This window comes from Stegostoma tigrinum, chromosome 39 (genome assembly GCF_030684315.1).
Source record: "Stegostoma tigrinum isolate sSteTig4 chromosome 39, sSteTig4.hap1, whole genome shotgun sequence".
NCBI lineage: Eukaryota > Metazoa > Chordata > Chondrichthyes > Orectolobiformes > Stegostomatidae > Stegostoma > Stegostoma tigrinum.
Window position 1 is genome coordinate 16,459,725 of NC_081392.1, and position 21,717 is coordinate 16,481,441.

The window sequence follows — 21,717 nt, forward strand, 5'->3', positions numbered from 1 at the left end:
AACGTGGGATCACTATTTCAAAGAAATGGCACTGACACAAGGGGCTGAATGGCTGCTTTCTGTACTGTAAGATTCAACCCTGTATACTTATATTTGATAACTACCTATAATCGAAGTCTCTGTCTTCCCCATCCAGAAAGCGTTGGTACATGCGACTCACAAATTCTTCCCTCAGCATGCTTCTCTCATCGTCACTGGGTATCCAGTCTGCAGCTTTAGACTCCGTGTCGTCATCTAGATGGAGCCAGGAGCATCAGTGACACAACTCAAAACTCTCAATTCCTTTTTAAATTTGTTCAGGGATGTGGGTATCAGTGGCAGGGCCAGCATTTATTACCCATTCCTAATTGCCCTTTACTGAATGATTTCCTCAGGCAGTTCAGAGGATAGAAAAGAGTCAACCACATTACTGTGGGTCTCAAATCACATTAGACTGGGAAAGAATTCCCTTCCCTAAATGACTTGAGTAAACCAGAAATATTTTATAACAGTTTGGGATTCATGGTCACCATCACCAATTTTAGATTTGCTTTTCATTACAAGTGTGGAGGTGATGGCCTAGTGGTATTATTGCTAGCCTATTAATCCAGAAACTCAACTGATGTTCTGGATAACAAGGTGTAGAGCTGGATGAACACAGCAGGCCAAGCAGCATCAGAGATTCTCCAGCATCTGCAGTTCCTGCTATCTCTGATATTCTGGATACCTGGGTTTGAATCCTGCCATGGCAGATGGTAGAATTTGAATTTAATAAAAAAAAAAAATCAGGAAGTAACAACGAGCAATAAATCTATTGTGTCCATTCTCAGAAAAACCCATTTGGTTCACCAATGTCCTTTAGGGAAGGAAATCTGCCATCCTTACCTGGTCTGGCCTACATGTGATCCCCGACCCACAGTAAGAAGCTTAGGGACGGGCAATAAATGCTAACCTAGCTTTTGACAACCATATCTCATGAGTTAAATTTTAAAAAATTAATTGAATTTATACTCCTTCTGCTGCACTAGTGTGATTTGAACGAACGTCTCTGACTCAGTTGTCCAGATGTCTGGAATACTATTTTAGTACAGGTAACACCATCATGATGCTATGCTTCCAACTGTTTGAGGCTTATATCCTACATCAAAGGAATAAAAATTCAAACTGGGTCAGTTGCTTCTCAACAAGGAAACCTCAATAAAGACAGGATCATGCAGTGGTGTGGATACCCTCACATTCATACCCTTACTGTCAACTGGACTGAATATATGATGAGTGGCCCCTTGGGTTGGATACTATGAAAACACAACAGTTACTGACTTAAATAGGAAAAGGAGAAAGAAAATCTTGGTGACATTCTAATGTTCAGTGTTGTTATCCTGCAGAATAACCCAGAGACAGAAACATACCTTCCTCCTCATCATCTTCTTCCTCTTCCACACAGGCATCCTCTCTTTCCTTTTGCCACTGCAACCTTTCCTGGACAATTTTCTCCTGATAAGTGCTCATCAGCAGATCAGACAAGCACATGGCATTGCTCAGGCTTTTGCTGTTCTCAGCCAACAACTCCTCCTCCGTCATGTATTGTCTAATGTACTGCTGGTACAGCAAAGGATCTCGAGTTCGCATCTGCTCGTCACTGAAATACTCACCATCTGTAGAGAAAGGCAAAGGCTGTCATTGGCAAAGACATCATTTTTGAAAGTGCAGCACAGAATCCAGGCTTGCTTGCTTGCTCATTCTCACACACACCAACAGCACTGAGGAGGTGCTACACTGTAGGAGGTGCTGCCTGTTGAATAAGACGCTAAACTGAGGCCGTGTCTGAGATGGACACAAAAGATTCCAAAGCCCTGCTCTGAAGACATTCTTGGAAGTTGTTCCTAATCTTTAATAACATCAGTTAATAAAATAAGGTATAGGTAAGGTGAATGGCAGGTGTCTTTTCTCTAGGGTGGGGTATTTCAAGACTTGGGGGCATATTTTTAAGGTGAGAGGAAGAGGATTTTTTTAAAAAATGAGACTTTTTTTAACGCAGACAGTGGCTCATGTGTGGAATGAACATCCACACTGTGGCTACAGTTACAACATTTAAAAGACATTTAGGCAAGTACATGAACAGGAAATGTTTGAAGCTATTTGAGCCAAGAACAGGCAGGTGCGACAGGTTTAGTTTGGGATCATGATCAGCGTGGACTGGTGGAACTGAGTGTCTGTTTTCATGCTATATGACGCTATAAAAATGATTCTCTGGTTATTCACTACGCTGCTGGTCGTTGAAGCTTTCTGTGTGTAAACTGGGTACTGGATTTGCAAAACTCCACAAGTACTTCAGTCAATAAATGTGGAGCTGGACAAGCAAATCTGGTCAGATAGCATCTGAGGAGCAGGAAAATCATGTCTCAGGCCAAAACCCTACATCAGTCCTGACAAAAGATTTCAGCCCAAAATGTTGACTTTCCTTCCCCTCGGATGTTATCTGACTGGTGGTGCTTTACTAGCTCCCAGCATCTGCAGTCCTTAAATTGCACCCAGTCCTCAAGTACCTCATTGACTGCAAAACATGCTGGGACATCCTGAAGGAATGGACATCACTAATAGTAATGCTAGGTCCATCTTTCATTCAAGAGACAAAACTGAATTCTGAATTACAAGGAAGGCTGCAAAAATTTAAATCTCAATTTGGGCTGTCATAACATTTGAACTTCCTGTGAATGCTATGAGTGTAAAATTTAATGTCACCCATTTAGGTAGGATAGCGGGCGGATCCACAGATTTTCACTAGAAAAACCTGGGTTACACAGCACAACCATAAGACTGAGGAGTTAAAGGCACAGACTGCAGTGTAGGATAAAGGTGATGTTGCGGTGATAATGAATGTCTGGATTAAGGAAGATCTGTGTGTTAAATATTCCTGATTACTAGGTGTTCAGAAAAGAAAGGAGAAGAAAAAGGAGCAGGGATGGTGTTTCTGATTAATGTATGACACTGTATCAAAAGGAAGTTTTTTATACTTACTCCCCATGTTTTTTGTATCACAAAGGATAATTGATTAAGGAGATCATTACAATAGTGGAGAAAGATGATGTTTCAAAGGGTTCCAGAACAGAATCGATTTAGCTTGAGCTAAAGAATAAGAAGAATGCAATTACATTGCTCAGTGCATGCCGAGAATATCAGATGGTGGGAAGGATACAGAGGAATGATATGGTTGAGCGTTTGGCATCTAGCTTTAACCATGAGACAGATGCTACCTAGGTCCTGGTGACAGAGGAGAAAATCAGAAGGGGTTAAAATTGAGAAGTTATTGGCACCTTTAGGTTGATAAGGAGCAGGAGCTGGGTTAGAGACATCCAAGGATTTGAAGGAAATCGAAGCGGAAATTGCAGAGGCACTGGCAATAATTTTTTAATCTTTCCTGGGTTTGATGAGGAGGTGTGGTGTCAGAGCACGGAGAATTGTATACATTATATTCAAACAGAGGTAAAGATGAGCCCAGCAATTGCAGACCAGTCATTTTCACTTCAGTAGTGGGGAAACTCATAGAAAAAATATTCACGATAGAATTAATAGTTTCATGGAAAAATGTAGATTGATTCAGAAGAGTCAGCATGGATTTGTTAAGGGAAAATTGGACTTAGAGGTAACACAGATGATTAGTTGATGTGGGGAAAGGCTATAGTGTGCTGCATGGACTTCCAAAAGTCCATGGGTCAACTGGAGGGTGGGTAGTGATATAAAGAACATGGGGAGTCAGTATAAAAGACTTCCTTTTGATACAGTGTCATACATTACACTTGTGAGAAAAGTTACAGGTCATGGAAGAAAAGGGACAGTAGCAACGTTAGTACACAGTTAGCCATTGGATAGGAAGCACAGTGATGGATAATGAAGAATTTTCAAATAGGAAGCTTTTCAGTGGAATTCCCCAGCAATCAGTATTGATACCCTTGCTTTTCTACAAGGCCGCAGTATGCAGTGGAGAATTTCAAAGTCTGCAGATGACACGAAACCGGAGGGAATTGGTAACTGTGAGGAAGGCAGTGTAAAATCTTAAAAAGTTATTGACAAGTTGGTGACATGGGCAGAACAGTGGCCAATGAAATTCTATACGGAGGGTGGGTAGTGATACAAAGAACATGGGGGTCAGTATAAAATAAATTGGTACTAGTTTGAAAGAATGTGCAGGAGCCAAGATACCTTGGTGTACATGTACACAAGCCATTATCAGAGGCAGGACAGTTCGAGTAAGCCATTAATAAAGTGTAGGAGTATTGTAGGCTTCATAAATAGTGGCATAAAATACAAGATTAGGGTGTTTGTTCTTAAATAGGTTAAGCACATATATGTGATATATTGTTACAGCCCTCTCAAAAATGATCAAGTAAACACAGTAATTTATTTTATTGGATGAAAGGGTAAGCTAACTTTCAGAAAAGAGAGGAGAAAATATACAAGTAGGGTGAAAAAATCTTCATATTTAGGTGTGGAACTTTTCAAGGAAAGATGATTAAAAAATGGGCTCAAACAATTTTCAGTAGAGTACAGGAGGCTGAGAAATGTAATTGATATTTCTTTAATTACTTAATGGGTTTATGGTTTCGGTAGGAAATGATTCACTCTTCTGGTTAATGAGTCATTGATTATAAAGGATTAATCAATTTTAAATGATCACAACAAAGAGAGGGTTATGAGAAAATTCTCTGGTCAGAGAGTTGTTGAAGAGCTAAGATGGTTTGTTGCAGAGGTTAGTTGAGGCATAGATATTGCATCTTTAAAGGGAAAAGTAAAGGGTTGAGACTTCTTCCAGGTCCACAACCCATTAAGATATTTCCATTCTACCAATTCTGATACATTTTTCATTTTAATTGCTCCATCACTGACCTTGGTTGTACCTTCTGCTGCACAGACTCTAAGTCTCTAGAATTGACTCCTTACACCCTCCGCCTCACTCCTTCTTTAAGACACTGTTTAAAACCTAATTTCTCTGACCAAACGTCAGTCACTTGATATCTCCTTGCATAGCTGAGTGTCAAATCTTGTTTGATAATCACCCGTGTAAAGTGCAATCTATGACATTAAAGGAATTACAACATGAAGTTATACAGTTCAGTGTGAAAAAGTGAAAGGAAGAGTATTATTTAAGTTGTTATATATTGGGATGTACAAGGATATCTGGATGTCCTTGTACACCAGTCAATGAAAGTAAACAGGCAGGTTCAACGAGCAATTAAGGCAAATGGTATATTGGTCTTCACTGCAAGAGAAATTGAGTTCAGAAAGAAGGATATCTTATTGCAGTTATACACTGCCTGGTGAGATCACTTCTGAAGCACTGCATGCAGCTTTAGTCTCACTTCCTAAAGGAAGGACATGCTTGCCATAGATGGAATGCAAGAGAGGTCCACTAGGTTGATGCCAGGGTTGGCATGACTGTTCAGAGTTTAGGAGGATGAGAGGCGATCGGACTGAAACATACAAAACCACTTACAGAGCTGTACAGACTAGGTACAAGAAGGATGTTTTCCCGGATATGGGGAAGGCCGTTTTGGACTGAGATGAGAAAAACCTTCATTCAAAAGGAAGATTGGAACATTCTATCACAGAAGGTTTTGGAGGCCAAGTCACTGCATACATTCAAGAAACAGACAGATAAACATTTAGGTTTTAAAAGGATCAATGTGTATGGGGAGAAAGCGGGAAAAGGGCATTGAGAACTGAAGATCAGCCACGATCATATTGAATGATGGAGCAGGCTTGAAGAGCTGAATGGCCTGCTTCTGTTCCTAGTTTCTATAATGCATGGTGCTGGTCAAATAGAGGAAGAGCCAGGGCTTTGGTGAGAAACAAACTAGGAGCATGAATAGGCTATTCAGCTCCTCAGGCCTGTTCATTCAATAAGATTGTGACCTTAACTCCACATTCTTGCCAACCAAAATAATCTCCTACTCACTTGTTACTTAAGAATTTATTTACCTGCGGCTCAAGGAAAACGGGACAGTTAGACTGCTGTCTGAGTCCCTTCTGTGCAGGAAACATTTCACATTTAAAACGGTAGAAAAAATGCAAGTGGGAAGAAGTTGTCATGGTTATTTCTGAAGGGAAGAAAAGAAAATTGTCAGTTTCTTCCTTCAGCAGCTTGTTATAACCAAGTGCTGGGAAAGGCAAATTTATTTCTTAAGTAAGACCATTGCTGATTTAAAAGAACAAACATAGAGAGGAGGAATATATTAATCTAACTTTTCTTCTGTTCTGGGAAGTTACTTTTGAAAGAACAAGGTTGGAAAGACAGAGTGCATTAAATTGAGAATGTTAGATACAAAAGAAGGATCACAATTGGTTTCCAACAGGGCATTGAAGAGAACGATCTGCATAGATTGAATTGATTAGATTATTTAAAAATCACCATGAAACAGGGGCCAACGTGAAGCAATGAGCTGCAACATTATGTGCACACATCCAACGTTTGGTTTTCATTCCAGCCCACAGAACAAGATAAATTTCTTCCTTTTTCTGTTAACAACAAGTGTGTGAATCAAAAGAAAGAATTTAATCTCTGTTCTTACTGGATACAAACCTACAACAATAAAACTTACAAAACTAGTAAGCTCACTCAAAAAGTCTGAAGATTTTGGGAAATATTGATGATACGGATTAGAGGGAGCAGGCAGTGCTCTATGTTGATGCCCAACAAACTCGCAAAACAAGCTTCTGAATAATGAGATAATAAGAACTGCTGATGCACTATTTACAGGTTAATTCAAAAACAGAGTACTGGGGATATTGAAAATCTGAAACAAAAACAGAACATATTGGAAACACTCGTAGGATTGACAACATCAGGCCTATGATCTTTATATCAGAACTGATTCTTTATTTGAAAGTATAAAATAGAAAATAATTAAATTCACATGGTACACACTGCTGCGAAAGTATGGGTGAGGCTGAAGGTTTATGTATTTTAAGCATCTTGGATAATTTTATCTCAGTTATGTCCTCACTTTGGATTCACATTTTCACAATTCTTTGTAAGGATTTTTGAAGTAACACCAGCGCTTATGTCACTAGTACAAAACCAGGACGAGGTCACCCAGCAGTGGGAAATATGTCAGCAAAATGCCTCTTAAAGAGGCAAGAGTGGGGTCACTGCCTATACTTAGTGATATGGAAAATATCCTATGTTAATCAAACCATCAGGCAGCTTGTATTTGTGCTGCAGCCAAAATCACTTATTTCCTCCTCTGTAAACTCACCTAAATTCACCTTGAATCAGCTCGTCTGCTGCCAATGCTCTCATCTACAACCGTTACCTCTAGACTCAATACCTCCTGATGAGCCTCCCAGATTCTCTTTATTAACTTGAGCTCATTCAGACAGTGCTGCTTGTGCCTTAGTTTGCACCAAGTCCTGGTCTGCAAACACTGATTGATCTATATTGGATCCTCAACAACAAGCTTTAATTTTGAAATGTTGGTCTTTGTTTTCAAATTGCTCCATGGCTGTGCCCCTCCTACTCTACAACTTCTGTCAGCCCCATTACTGTTCAAAATAGGTTGTGTTCTGCCAATTTAAATCTCTTATGTGTTCCTGATTGTAATCACTGCACTGTTCAGCTTCCTGGCCTCAAGCTCTGGAATTTCCTCCCTAAACTCTGTGCCCTAATACCTCACATTACTCCTTCAAGATACTCCTTAAACTCTACCTCTTCGACAAAGTTTTTGATCACCTGACCTTACGTCTCCTAATATTGCTCAGTGTCTTACGTTGCTTTATAGTGGTACTGTGAAAAACATTGACACTGCTAATTACATTAGAGGTACTTTATGAATTCAAGTTACTGTTTATAATGTTAATTAATCACAGCCACAGCTGGAGTTTGGTCACACAGCTAATGGCTAGGGTACAGAATATATCAAGCAGAGTGGCCTAATATTAGGACTTCCCTATTGGAAAACAAGGATTTGATTAACTGGGATGAGAGAAGTTCAATTTGATGGACCAACATAGTCAACTACTTTAAGAAAAAAACCTAATCCAAGCAAACTAAAAGCTCAAAAGGTAATGATATCCCAACTAAATCTTGCTCTCAGCATATTGCAAACCAATGTGATGCTGTTCATAGATAATGGGAACTGCAGATGCTGGAGAATCCAAGATAACAAAGTGTGGAGCTGGATGAACACAGCAGGCTAAGCAGCATCTCAGGAGCACAAAAGCTGGCGTTTCGGGCCTAGACTCTTCTGTTCATGGTTGAATTACACCTTCATTTTGCACTCTCTCATGTGACAACATTTTGGGAAAGTACGAGAAGGGAAAATAACCACCATAAACTAAAGGCAGCACCTTCCTAAAAGTGGGGTTAAAACAAAATACCAAACACCATGTTAGACATCACCTTTAATCAGCTGCTGCAGGGCCGCGTACCTCTTGTTGCGAACATTTGTTCGGGCAGTTTTCTTCATGGAAGACTTCCTAATTTCTTTACAGTAAAAAGTTACTTCGTAGTTGTCAGCTAAATGATTAAAACAGACAAGATGCTCTTCTTTGATCACTTTGTGAAAACGTTCAAGGAACACCACTGGCTTACACCAGAAAAGATCCTTGATGATATCCAACTTCTGTTCATACATGAGATCAGGCTCATCCTTCTGCTGGCTTTTGATCTGTACTTTGCTACTGGCAATCGTATGAAACATGCCGTTCAGTGAAGCATTCATAGCATCTTCCTGTTGCTGGTCATGAGGCTCCTTCAACATTCTGGCGGCATCTCCAATCTCCCCTGCTGAGGTACAAACAGTGGATTTGATCTGTTCCACAACATCACCTGGGGTAACATGACCCTCAGTGGAGACTATAAGCATCCCTTCCATCTGTGAATTGGTCTCCTGAGTGACACTGTCTGCAGAAGCGTCACTCACTTTTGGAACATCTTGTAAGAGATCTTGTGTCTGTGAGCCTATGAATAATGACATTAAACATGAATTATAGCATTCAGTATAACTTGTACTTTTATAAATTACAGCATATCTGACAAAGAAGGAGATTTGTTTCTAAATTCAAAATGCTAGAAATGCATAGTTAAGCCAATTCCTGGGCAAATCTTTACGAGATTTAAGTTACGGCTGGGGAATATTCGGCCCATCATGTTTATGAGATTCTGGCCAGAGCAATTGTACCGTCAGGAAAGAGTTCTGGTGGAAGGTTCTATGTGAAATGAATAGTACATGTCTTTTTAAAACACTGACTGCCTTGCTGCACGGGCTTTTTTTTAAAATTTAGATTTCCAACATTGCATGTTTTCTTCAGATGTTTTATTAGATTTGTTTTTAAGCTCACACTTTCCAAATCTCATCTCGCATAGCTGATATAAACACTCACACTAGCATTAAAATAATTATAGTTGATTGTCATTTTACTGGGTCCACGGTGAGAAACTAAATAATCTGGTGATGGAGGAAGAGAAAATAATTGGTTTATGCAACAGTCTGACTAAAAATAATTTTACAAAAACATGAAACTGGATTTGGAACTAAGTCCCACGCTTGGGAGTTCAGGCTGTGAAGGCCTCAATGTTCTGAACCCTCCTCGTCCGATAGATGTTATTCCATGTTTTACCTTCCATCCTTTTCGAAAAGTCTTCTCGATCGACCGCTTCACATTTCACCCACAACCACCTCCATTTTTATTTTGCGCCGAGTATTTGTCGGGAGATACTTCAGCACAAACATTTACAACCCGGAACCCAAAGGGTAAGGGACCAGTTTCGACCTTAAACAAGGTCCGATTTCGGGGAAATTAATCGCGGGTCTAAGGTTCCATCCTGTCAAAGCCTAGGAGGCCAATAAACTGCTCTTCATAATAATTGATAATATAATGGGTTCATCAGGGACTATTAAATTGACGGGTAAATTATTTGAAATAAACTGAATTTTCTGTCATTTGCAATTTGAGTTTAACGCGAGCCCGACATTTTTGAGTTTAAATAGATGAAACTCACCAGCTGTGATGCAGATTTTTTATTTTTTGACAATTAATAAATGTTATATTTTCCAGTGTGGTTAACATAACTTTACAGTGCAAGATCATTTTTCTGAAGGCCTGTGGCAGAATTAATAATTCCAGACTCAAACATTTACTATGTTCTGCCTCCACAGATGCTGCCAGACCCGTTATGTCTCTCCAGCAATTTTTAATAATTATTTTATATCTCCAGTATCTGTTGCATTTAAGGTTTCTTCTAATGGGAAACATTTGTATAGTTGACAATTTGAAGCATAGAGTGGTTACATATAGCCCCAAGGAAGACAACATAGTTAACTGGGGTCCACATTGGTTCACCACAGCTTCTTTGTCTTTTCACTGTAACGTTGATATTGTTTCTCTTTTCAAATAATTATTTGATACCCTTTTGAAATCAGCCCACTGACAGATAGTACAAATCATTCATTGTGTAGAAAATATATTTTCTCATGTTGACTTGATCTTTTGCCATTAACCTTGAATTGTGTCTTCTGGTACTCAAACCTTTAGCCAGTGGAAACAATTTATTTTTATTGACTCTGGATCCCTCATGATTCTGATGCTTCAGGGAAGATTCTAATCTTCTCTTAACATTCTCACTCTAATCAATTCTTATTTCTGAAGTGTGGCATCACCAGAACCATTTAAAATATTTTCTGTATCTTCTCTCATGCTTTTACATCATTTCTAAGGATTCGTACTAAAACTAGGTGCTGTGATTATATCATGGGGACATTGTCAGTGTAATGAAATAATTTATAGGAGATGGAGGTGAGGCTATTGTGCTCTTAATACTCTCTGTAGTATGTAGATCATATTCAAGCAATCTGTAAACAGTTACTGTAATTTACTAGTGCTAATATTTCTACTATTTTATACCACCCAGCAAGGTAAGTCTATCCAGTTGAACTTATTGCTAAACTAAAACCTCAACTGGAAGAGATTTCAGGTCATTAAAGAAACTTAGTCAGCAGTACTAGCTATAGATTGATTCTTAAGTAAAACGTCTTTTCTCCAAGGAATTTTCGGACAGTGAAATAACCTCAGAATAGCAATTGTTTTCTAGCAAAGTTGACATAGCCCAAAAAGACCATGTGGCTACTCTTGCAGGGGTGACTGCTAGTGAGTTGAACTTGAGGGCCACCATGCCTCAGATGAGTGGTGTAGTTGATAAGGCAGGACCTTCACAGTACCCTCTGTCACAATGGGAATTTATCCCACGCTGTTGGTATCACTCTGCATTGCAAACCAGCTGTCCAGCCAACTGAGCCAGCCAACCCACCTTATCTATAACTATAATAGAACAGAAATAACTTGGCTAACCTAACTGTCGTGATAATAACCTGTGAAGTATTAATTAAAATGGTTTTAAACAAGGAAGAACAATAGCTTAAGACTGCTACATTAACAACTAACTATAGATTGGGCCAGCTCATAAAATCATGAAAAGACAAGAATCAGTCTGAACCAAGTTGTGGATATGCTGAATAGGATTGGGGTAGACAAAGTCAGAAATCACACAACACCAAGTGAAGTGACCTGACGGAGGAGCAGCCTAAATAAACCTGTTGGACTATAACCTGGTATAGTCTGAACCAAAATTGACATTGTTATAAAAATGTACTGAAACTTAAGTCTGTACCATATTTCTGGACAGGTTTCACACACTTAAGATGAAAGTTACCTGCAGATTATGCAACAACAGTTAAGGGAGGCACAGAAATACACAAATGAAGTTTATTTCAGGCAATTGCTTTTTAACAGGAAAGAGGATATAAAGTGGATTTATGACAGCAGAACTGGAAATCTCCCTTACTCCCTGCTTTTCCTCTCAGCCTCTCAGAAGACAAAATCTGGTGAAAAAATAAATTGGAGAAACACCTATTCACTGAGAACTCAAATATGTTTACAACTTTAAAAAAAAGTCTTAAAAATGATAGACAGAGTAGCTGTAGACTTAAGTAGAAAGTTAGTTTCCAGTAGCTCTGGGGTCTAGAGTGAGAACAGTCTGTCTCAGATTAAGGAGTAGATCATTTAGGAATGGGATGAGGAGAAAGTTTTTCAATTTGTGGGTGGTTAACCTTTGGGGTTGCCTACCCCTGCATAAGTTTAAGATAGAGATCATTAGATTTCTAGTTATTCATGAAATTAAGTGATGTGTGGATAGCATTGGCAATTATGTTGGTGAGGTAATTCATCTAAAATGAAAGAGCTGGCTGGAGGGGCTGAATGGCCTGCTGTTATATTCCTACACATAGCATCAGGATAAACATCATCTCAAGGACCTTCAAACCACAGATTCTTTTATCTTCCTTTTTATAGAGTCTTACGGCACAGAAACAGACCCTTTGATCTGAACAGTCCATGCCAAACATAATCCCAAATGAATCTAGTTCTACCTGGCTGCTCCTGGCCCATATCCCTGCAAACCTTTCTTATTCATGTATTATTCAAAATATTTTAAACATTGCAATTGTACCTACATCCATCACTTCCTCAGGAAGTTCATTCTACATGCCAGCCACTCTTTGTATAAAAAAATTGTCTTTCTTAAATCTCCCTCCACTCACGTTAAAATGTGCCTGCTCGTCTTAAAATCCTCCATCTTAGAGAGAAGACACCGACCATTTATCATATCTATACCACTCATGATTTTACAAACTTCCATCAGGTCACCTCTCAACTTCCTATGTTCCAGTGAAAAATGTCCCAGCCTATCCAGACTTTCTTTATAAGTCAAACCTTCCATACCTGGCACCATCCTGGTAAATCTCTTATGAACCTCCTGCAGCTTAATAATATCCTTTCCATTATTGGGTGACCAGAACTGGACACAGTGCTCCAGAAGAGGCCTCACCAATGTCTTGTACAACCTCAACATGAGTTCCCAACTCTTATACTCAAAGGACTGAGCATTGAAGACAAGCATGCTAAATGTCTTTTTAACCATCTTGTCTATATATGACACAAACTTCAGTCTTTTGCTTTTCTGTGGTGGTGTCCTACACTTTACTTGAAGTCTAATATAGTTGTGCTCCTTTCTTCTAAGAAAAGTCATGGAAGACTTGAAACATTAACTCTGTTTCTCACTCCACAGTTTCTGGCCAGAAGCAGGAAAGCTGATGTTTCGGGTGGAGACAAAGAAGGGTCTCGACCCGAAACGTCAGCTTTCCTGCTCCCCTGATGCTGCTTGGCCTGCTGTGTTCATCCAGCTCTACATCTTGTTCAACCAAACTAACAGTCTGGGTTCAAATTCCGCCACAGCAAATTGTGGAATTCAGAGTCAATGCAAAATATCTGGAATTAAGAATCTAGTGATAACCATGAATCAGTTGCCGATTGTTGGTAGAAGGATATAGGCCCAAAACGTCAGCCTTCCTGCTCCTTTGATGCTGCTTGTCTTGCTGCGTTCATCCAGCTCTACACCTTGTTATCTCTGGTTCATTAATGTCCTTTAGGGAAGGAAACTGCCATCCTTATCTGGCCTGGCCTACATGTGAACCCAGACGCTCAACTGCCCTCTGGCCAATTAGGGATGGGCAACAAATGTTGCCTAAAAGTGACACCCTCATTCCATGAATAAAGAAATAAAACTGCTATATCCAACTCCTTCTTGAAATCATACAATGTGTTGGCATTGACCACTCTCTGGGTGAAGAAATTTCTCTTTATCTGAGTCTTAAATGGTTTATGTCATGTTGCTAGACTGTGACCCATGGTTCTGGACTCCCCCACCACTGGGGGCATCCTTCCTGCATTTAACCTGTCTAGTCCTGTCAGAATTTTGTAGGTTTTCCTCATTCTTCTGAACTCCAGTGAATATAATACTGGCCAATTCAACCTTCCCTCTTACCTCAGACCCGCCATCCCAGGAAACAACCTGGTAAACCTTCACTACACTCCACCTATATCAAGAGCATCCTTCCTGTCATCCCGGGAATCATATGGCTGGGTTGTCTAACGGGTGCTACTTTAGACAAAAAAATGTTAGTCTAATCGTCCATACCCAAGAATCTTTCAAGCTCTTGGATGACTTTGCAGTTGAGTAATCTATGATGGCTTTAATCTTCTGGCAGTGTTGACAATATGTCCCAAGAAACAAATGGAATCTTTAGAGAATTCACACTTGCCTTTTAAGTGTAGGCCCTTCCTGTTATAAACATGTGTCCAATTTTGGGCCCCACAACTCGGGAAGGACATACTAGCCCCGGAGCATGTCCAGCGGAGATGCACACGGATGATCCCTGGAATGGTAGGTTTAACGTATGATGAACGGCTGAGGATCCTGGGATTGTACTCATTAGAGTTTAGAAGGTTGAGGGGAGATCTAATAGAAACTTACAAGATAATGTATGGCTTAGAAGGGGTGGATGCTAGGAAGTTGTTTCCGTTAGGCGGGGAGGCTAGGACCCATGAGCACAGCCTTAAAATTAGAGGGGGTAAATTTAGAATGGAAATGAGACGACATTTCTTCAGCCAGAGAGTGGTGGGCTTGTGGAATTCATTGCCACGGAGTGCAGTGGTGGCCGGCACATTGGATGCCTTTCAAGGCAGAGATCAACAAATTCTTGATCTCAGAAGGAATTAAGGGCTACAGGGAGAGTGCAGGGAAGTGGAGTTGAAATGCCCATCAGCCATGATTTAAATGGCGGAGTGGACTTGATGGGCTGAACGGCCTTACTTCCACTCCTATGTCTTATGGTCTTTTAATATGCATGCCCTCACTGATCATATTCTTCAACTCCTCCCCCCTTGATTAGTACACCATCCATGTGGCATGTTATTCTGTGAAGGTCTTGTAAAATATTTGAGCTTAATCTTTGGACAATCATTGGTGTGGCTCAATGCAATTCCAAGTGGTAATTTGTTAAAATAAAATCTTTCAAATGGAATTATAAGTGTGTTAGGGAACCTTGATTGCCAATCCAATGGCACTTGCGAAAAGCATAGAGTTTTGTGAAAAATCTGTTCTTGTATGCTTTATAAGATAATAAAGTGTGAAGCTGGATGAACACAGCAGGCCAAGCAGCATCTCAGGAGCACAAAAGCTGACGTTTCGGGCCTAGACCCCTCTCTGATGAAGGGTCTAGGCCCGAAACGTCAGCTTTTGTGCTCCTGAGATGCTGCTTGGCCTGCTGTGTTCATCCAGCTTCACACTTTATTATCTTGGATTCTCCAGCATCTGCAGTTCTCATTATCACATCTTGTATGCTTTAGCTGGCCTCTTGTCAACTGTGGACAGAGGGTGAATTTCTCTTGGTACTGTTTTGTTGAGTTGTGTAAGGTCAAGACAAATGCAAAGAGACCATTAGGCTTGGGTATGCAAGCTATGCCCGAACACTACTTTGTTGGATTCCTGAGCAGAGAAATTACATTCCTATATAATCACTTCCGGTGTTTTAATCTAGATCTCATTCAAAAGATGGAAGAACTCAAGCAACAAAAGCTTAAAGATTTTTTTTGAAAAAGAATATTCCAATTTGTTCAAAACGTTTGGAAGGTTTAAATGCAAATATAGCATTAAGCTGAACAAAGAACAAAGAAAATTACAGCGCAGAACAGGCCCTTCAGCCCTCCAAGCCTGCACTGATCCACATCCTCTATCTAAACCTGTCGCCTATTTTCCAAGGATCTGTATCCCTCTGCTCCCTGCCCATTCATGTATCTGTCTAGATGCATCTTAAATGACACTATTGTGCCCACCTCTACCACCTCCGCTGGCAACATGTTCCAGGCACCCACCACCCTCTGCGTAAAGAACTTTCCACGCAAATCTCCCTTAAATTTTTCCTTCTCACCTGGAAATCGTGACCCCTAGTAATTGAGTCCCCCACTCTGGGAAAAAGCTTCTTGCTATCCATCCTGTCTATACCTGTCATGATTTTGTAGATGTCAATCAGGTCCCCCCTCATCTCCATCTTTCCAATGTAAATAATCCTAGTATGAAGAAATGAAGAAGACTGCTAAACCTTTCTGTCATTGTATTCCCAATAAGATGCAGTACTCCTTACCACTTACTTTTCTACTCTGGAGTGAGAATTCTGGGTTGTGAAGTACATATGATTCTAGTATTTGGTGTCCTGTATTGTGGCAATACTAAAGCCTTAACAGGTATATTTTATCCCTTTTTTTAATGAAGAAAGTTTGAGAGAGAGAGGTGAAGATCAGTCTGCCCAAGCCAATAAACAGCTTGTGAGGCCTTGGGTTTATTTTTAAGTTGGAATAATAGAGGCAGCCTGAATAGATGGAATTAAGTTCCCACGGAACCAGGAATTTTAGTTTTGGTTTTTCAGTAGCTGTAGCAGGGGTTTTGAAGCTGGATGAGGAAGCTGTTTTTCCTTTCTTTGTTACAGCTGAAAGCTGGGATTCTCTTCTCCTGTTAGAATTACATGTGAGACAATCTAGTTTATGAATTTGCCTTTGCCAAGTGTGTTTTTATGCTATGATATTATGTTGGAACAGTTACCATATAGTAGTTAAATAACCTGTTATTCTGTTAAGTTTTCCATAATCAGGGAATCCCTACCTATGTCCGTGACACCACCCATGCCCTCCAACTCCTCCAGAACTTCCAATTCCCCAGTTCCCAACACCTCATCTTTACCATGGGCGTCCAGTACCTATAAGCCTGCATTCACCATATAGAGGCCCGACTAGTCCCCCTCCACTGACACCCTCCTCCGCCTAGCTGAACTCATCCTCACCCTCAACAACTTCTCTTTCGATTCCTCCCACTTCCTACAGACAAAGAGGGTGGCCATGGGTACACGCATGGGCCCAATCTATGCCTGCCTCTTTGTAGGTTACGTGGAACCAATCCCTCTTCCGCACCTACACTGGCCCTAAACTCCACCTCTTCCTCCGTTACGTTGATGACTGTATTGGCACCGCCTCATGCTCCCACGAGGAGCTTAAACAGTTCATCCACTTCAGCAACACGTTCCACCCCACCCTTAAGTTCACCAGGACCATCTCTAATACCTCTCTCTCCTTCCTGGACCTCTCTGTCTCCATCTCTGGCAACCACCTCGAAACTTATATCCATTTCAAGCCCACCAACTCCCACAGCTACCGAGAATACACCTCCTCCCACCCACTTCCTGCAAAAATGCCATCCCCTATTCCCAATTCCTTCACCTCCACCGCATCTGCTCCCAAGATGAGGCATTCCACTCCCGTACATCTCAGATGTCCACGCTTTTCAAGGACCGCAACATCCCCCCCCACTTAGTGGTCAAGAACGCCGTCGACTGTGTCTCCCGCATTTCCCGCAACTCATCCCTCACACCCTGTCCCCGCAATAACAACCAAAACAGTATCCCCCTCATCTTCATGTATCATCCCACCAACCTCCAGATCCAACGCATCATCCTCCGACACTTCCACCACCTGCAATCTGACCCCACACTAAAGACATTTTTCCCTCCCCACCCTTATCTGCCTTCCGGAGGGACAACTTTCTCTGATTCCCTTGTCTGCGCCACACTCTCCTCCAGCCCCACCATACCCAACACTTATCCATGCAACTGCAGGAAGTGCTACACCTGCCCCTACACCTCCCCTCTCACCTCTCACCTCTCACCTCTCACCCCCACCCCCCACGAAGACTTTCCACATCAAGCAGATGTTCACCTGCACATCTGCTAATGTAGTATACTGCATCAGCTGTTCCCGTTGTGGCCTTCTCTACATCAGGGAAACCAAGCAGAAGCTTGGGGACTGCTTTGCAGAACACCTACTTTGCACTAAACAACTGCACCTCCCTGTCATGAACCATTTCAACTCCCCCTCCCATTCCTCAGGCAACATGTCCATCATGGGCCTCCTGCAGTGCCACAAAGATGCTACCCAAAAGTTGCAGGAACAGCAACTCATATTCTGCTTGAGAACCCTGCAGCCCAATGGTATCAATGTGGATTTCACAAGCTTCAAAATCTCCCCTCCCCCTACTGCATCCCAAAACCAGCCCAGCTGATCCCTGTCTCCCTAACCTGTCCTTCCTCCCACCTATTCCCTCCTCCCACCTCAAGCCCCACCCCCACTTCCTTCCTACTAACCTCATCCTGCTCCCTTGACCTGGTCTGTACTACCTGGGCTGACCTATCTCCTCCCTACCTCCACTCACCTTTACTGGCTTCATCCCCACCTCTTTGACCTGTCTGTCTCCTCTCCAACTATCTTCTCCTCTATCCGTCTTCTATCCGCCTCCCCTCTCTCTCTATTTATTTCAGAACCACCTTCCCCTCCCCCATTTCTGTTGAGGGGTCTAGGCCTGAAACGTCAGCTTTCCTGCTCCTCTGATGCTACTTGGCCTGCTGTCTTCATCCAGCTCGACACCTTGTTATCTTAACTGGCGGAAACCCAGGCAGACATGGGAAGAACGTGCAAACTCTGCACAGACAGTCGCCCAAGGCTGGAATTGAACCGGGTCCCTGAGGTAGCAGCACTACCCACTGAGCCACTGTGATCTGGATAATCAGATTAAGTGGCACAGCAGGCTTGAAAGGCCGAATGGAGTAATCCTGTTTCTATTTCTCGTGTTTCAGATATAGTAGGGACTGCAGATGCTGGAGAATCTGAGATAACAAGGTGTCGAGCTGGATGCACACAGCAGGCCAAGCAGCATCAGAGGAGTGGGAAAGCTGTCGGGCCTAGACCTTTCTGCCTTCCCATTCCTAAGATGCTGCTCGACCTGCCGTGGTCATCCATCTGTCCACCTTGTTATCCCTATTCCATATGTTCTTAGGCGAAAAGGGCACTGAGGGGCGGGGCTTCTCTGATCGGATCCACTCTGCTGATTGGCAGCGATGTACGGAGGGGCGGGGTTAGATTATTGACGGACAGCTACGTACTAGGGCAGGGCTAGGCCCTTGATTGACAGCGGAGGGTGGGGAACTATCCTTTGACGTCACAAGGCCGCCCCTGCTGTCTCAGCACAGGAAACCCTGTTCCACTGCAGTGACGTTGGCGTCAAGTGACTGAAGGAGGAGAAGGAACGGCGGCGGCAGTGGCGGTGTAGGAGAGCGAGGGAGAAAAATCATCGAGTGCTGAGAGTCTGAGCGAGGTCGAAGTCACACCGAGAATCACCCGGAAAGGCAGCGAGTGAGCGGAGTGAGGGGCGGCCGGCTTTTTTTTTTTCCGTGTGGGTGGGTGCGAGGGGTCCGCGTCGTATTTGGGTGCGGCTCCGGGGCGTCGCTGTTGCTCGAGTTGGTGCCGAGAGGCGGCGGCTGGAGGTAGGCCGCACGGTGGGGGAGGGGTGGGCAGGCGGTTCGCCTCTGGCAGTACTGTTTCACCATTTAACTGTTCGCCTTTCTGGAACCTTCTCAGTCGGCACGAGCTCATCTCCTACGTGGTCTTTACTATTTCTTTACCCTCGCCCCCCACCATGAGCCCCGACCGAGAACTTGATTAAATGTAAAATATTTATTTTAAGAGCATTTAATTAATCGGGGCATCAACGGCGTCGAATTTTTCAAATCCGGTTTATATTCGGATTGCGCCGCTGTCTTGTTTTTTTTTGGAAAACGACATCTCACTTGGTGATTGCGTCGTTGCCTCTTCAGTAAACCTGATTTGTTTGGTGCGCGATTTTATGTGAGCAAAACATCTTTTAAACCTTTTCTAGCTGGGAAAAATATTGTCCAGCTTATCCGAGACGATTTTTGTTAACAAGCGAGGTTTTACTATTGAGTTAAATAGAGATAAATTGTTTCTGGTATTGGGAGAGATAATAATATGATACAAATGTTAGATAATCACAAAAGATTAACGGGGCAGTAGAAAATCCTTTTATATAGCGTATAAGGAGAAACGCACATGTTGGTTAGAATTACCGAATTTTCCACTAAATTTTTGAAGAAATGTCTATAAATTCTCTGCGACATCTTAAAAATTTAAATCATACTTACCTTGCTTTTGGAAGGCTGGAAAAGCTGGCGTTGTCAATTAATGTTTTTAATGTCTTGAGGCAAGATGGACGCCAAGGTACGACAGAGCGCACTTTGTGCAAAAGGTTGCAAAGTCAATATGCGGGTCCCATTTTAAAATCTGCCAACAGCAGCGTTTAAAAAAAATAGTCTAAAGGTTAATATGGTATGAGGCTATCTGTTATTGCAAAAACCTAGTATGATTACGAGTTAAACTTGGCTTAACTAAAGTGTGCATTTTATCAGGTCAAATGTTGAAATTAATTCTAGTTTGAAAGCTGCAACAAGAAAATATTGATCCTTGATTATAAGTCATATCACGGAACCTTTTGCTTGTAATGCCTGGAACATATGTTAGTGTTTACGCTAAATAACTAACAACTTTCATTGTTTTGCTTGTGTGTAAACTGTCATCCAGAGCAGTTGCAAATTGTTTCCAACTTCTTCTTAAAATCCTCCTTGTATGAATATGCAGTTTTGTTGTTTTTCTCTAATTTATTGGAGAAAATTGCTTTGATGAACAACTTGCCTGAAAATTAGAAAATGGGATTTGGAAGTTAAATTTAATTATAATACAACACATGGGTCTGCGTGTATGAATTTCTCCTTAATGCACTTAGGTTGGAGTAGTTGTGTTGCTGTACCTTCTCAAAAGTAGAGCGTAATTGCAATTGGGCAAGTTGCCAACCTGACCATGAGTTGATTACATGATATGCAGATAAGTTGTAATAAACTACCATGACTTTTTTGGCTAGTGGTTATATACTGCCTTTCTTTCTTATATAGCACAATTCTTTTATGGTGAAATTCTTGTTTTAACACTGCAATGTTATTTCAATACTCTTTCAGGCTGTATAAAAGTGTCATTACAAAATGAACGGTTGCCGTGTGTTCATTGGTCGCCTGAGCCCTCAAGTGAGAGAACGTGATGTGGAAAAGTTCTTCAAAGGTTATGGACGTATTCGTGAAATTGACCTAAAGAGAGGCTTTGGGTTTGTGGTGAGTATTCTGCCACACTTCAGATTCCTGTTCGTCTTCATGTGTTTAATCCTGTGATTAGCTGATGTAAAATAAAATGTGGAATCACATTTTTTAGAATACTTACCTGTAATGTCAGAACTTTACATAGAAAGCTACTCCCATATTTGTGAAACATCTTGCTGCACTTACATGGACATAGCCTCCAATTATTTCTGAAGAAGAGTCCAGACCTGAAATGTCAACTTTCTGGCTCCTGTGCTGCCTGGCCTGCTGTGTTTATCAAGCTCTACACCTTGTTGCCTCCAATTTCATATTGTTTTAATTTTTATTCTGATTTGGGTAATAATGTATGACAGCCTGACTGTCCGTTTTCATATTAGGAAAGTGCTGAATTAACCTCTTCTATCGTATTAAGATGATGTTCAAAAGTAGATTTTAATCTCATAAATCTGCATGATGATTTCACAGGTGAGTGGGAGGTTTTAGTTGTGGAGATGATGTTTTAACCTTTTTGTTCTTGAACTAATTGCCCACCTATTGCTGCTTGACATGAAAGGCTTCAGTGCCGACTGCGTTTGTTTGGCTGACTCAGGGAGGTAGTGGTAGTTTCTGTGAATTGAATTTCATGTGGAGGTGACCTGTGGCATTCTTGTTACAGGTGAATTTTGCATGGTAGAACTATTGCGTTCAAACTGATCTTACTCAAGCAGGTCTTTTATGCCCAGAATATGCTTGATCTATTTCCTCAGTAAGTGAAATGAGACACTTGCCCAGGATTGGTGTATTTTCATGACGTCGCCTGTTGTGAATT

At 41.5% G+C, this 21,717-nt stretch overlaps 2 protein-coding genes across 8 annotated transcripts in view; one reads left to right on the forward strand and one right to left on the reverse strand.

Annotated features, from left to right (window-relative positions):
* Positions 1–9,786, reverse strand: part of ccdc97 (coiled-coil domain containing 97) — a 23,457-nt gene extending 13,671 nt beyond the window's left edge. The window contains exons 1-4 of one of the 3 annotated variants that reach the window (XM_048522585.2): positions 9,595–9,786; positions 8,375–8,935; positions 1,389–1,634; positions 105–234 (exon numbers count right to left, since the gene is read on the reverse strand). In XM_048522585.2, the coding sequence (XP_048378542.1) occupies positions 105–234; positions 1,389–1,634; positions 8,375–8,935; positions 9,595–9,601 (944 nt within the window). In that variant the 5' untranslated portion in view covers positions 9,602–9,786. The remainder of the gene's footprint in view (positions 1–104; positions 235–1,388; positions 1,635–8,374; positions 8,936–9,594) is intronic. The other 2 variants (XM_048522584.2, XM_048522586.2) reach the window with 2 other exon arrangements.
* The window catches only part of LOC125447827 (serine/arginine-rich splicing factor 5-like), a 25,599-nt gene continuing 13,589 nt past the window's right edge, over positions 9,708–21,717 (forward strand). Inside the window, exons 1-2 of one of the 5 annotated variants that reach the window (XM_048522590.2) lie at positions 9,708–9,728; positions 20,775–20,924. In XM_048522590.2, coding sequence (XP_048378547.1) covers positions 20,799–20,924 — 126 coding nt within the window. In that variant the 5' untranslated portion in view covers positions 9,708–9,728; positions 20,775–20,798. Of the gene's footprint in view, positions 9,729–18,935; positions 19,111–19,135; positions 19,233–19,574; positions 19,594–20,774; positions 20,925–21,717 lie in introns of those variants that run through there. The other 4 variants (XM_048522588.2, XM_048522587.1, XM_048522589.2 and 1 more) reach the window with 4 other exon arrangements.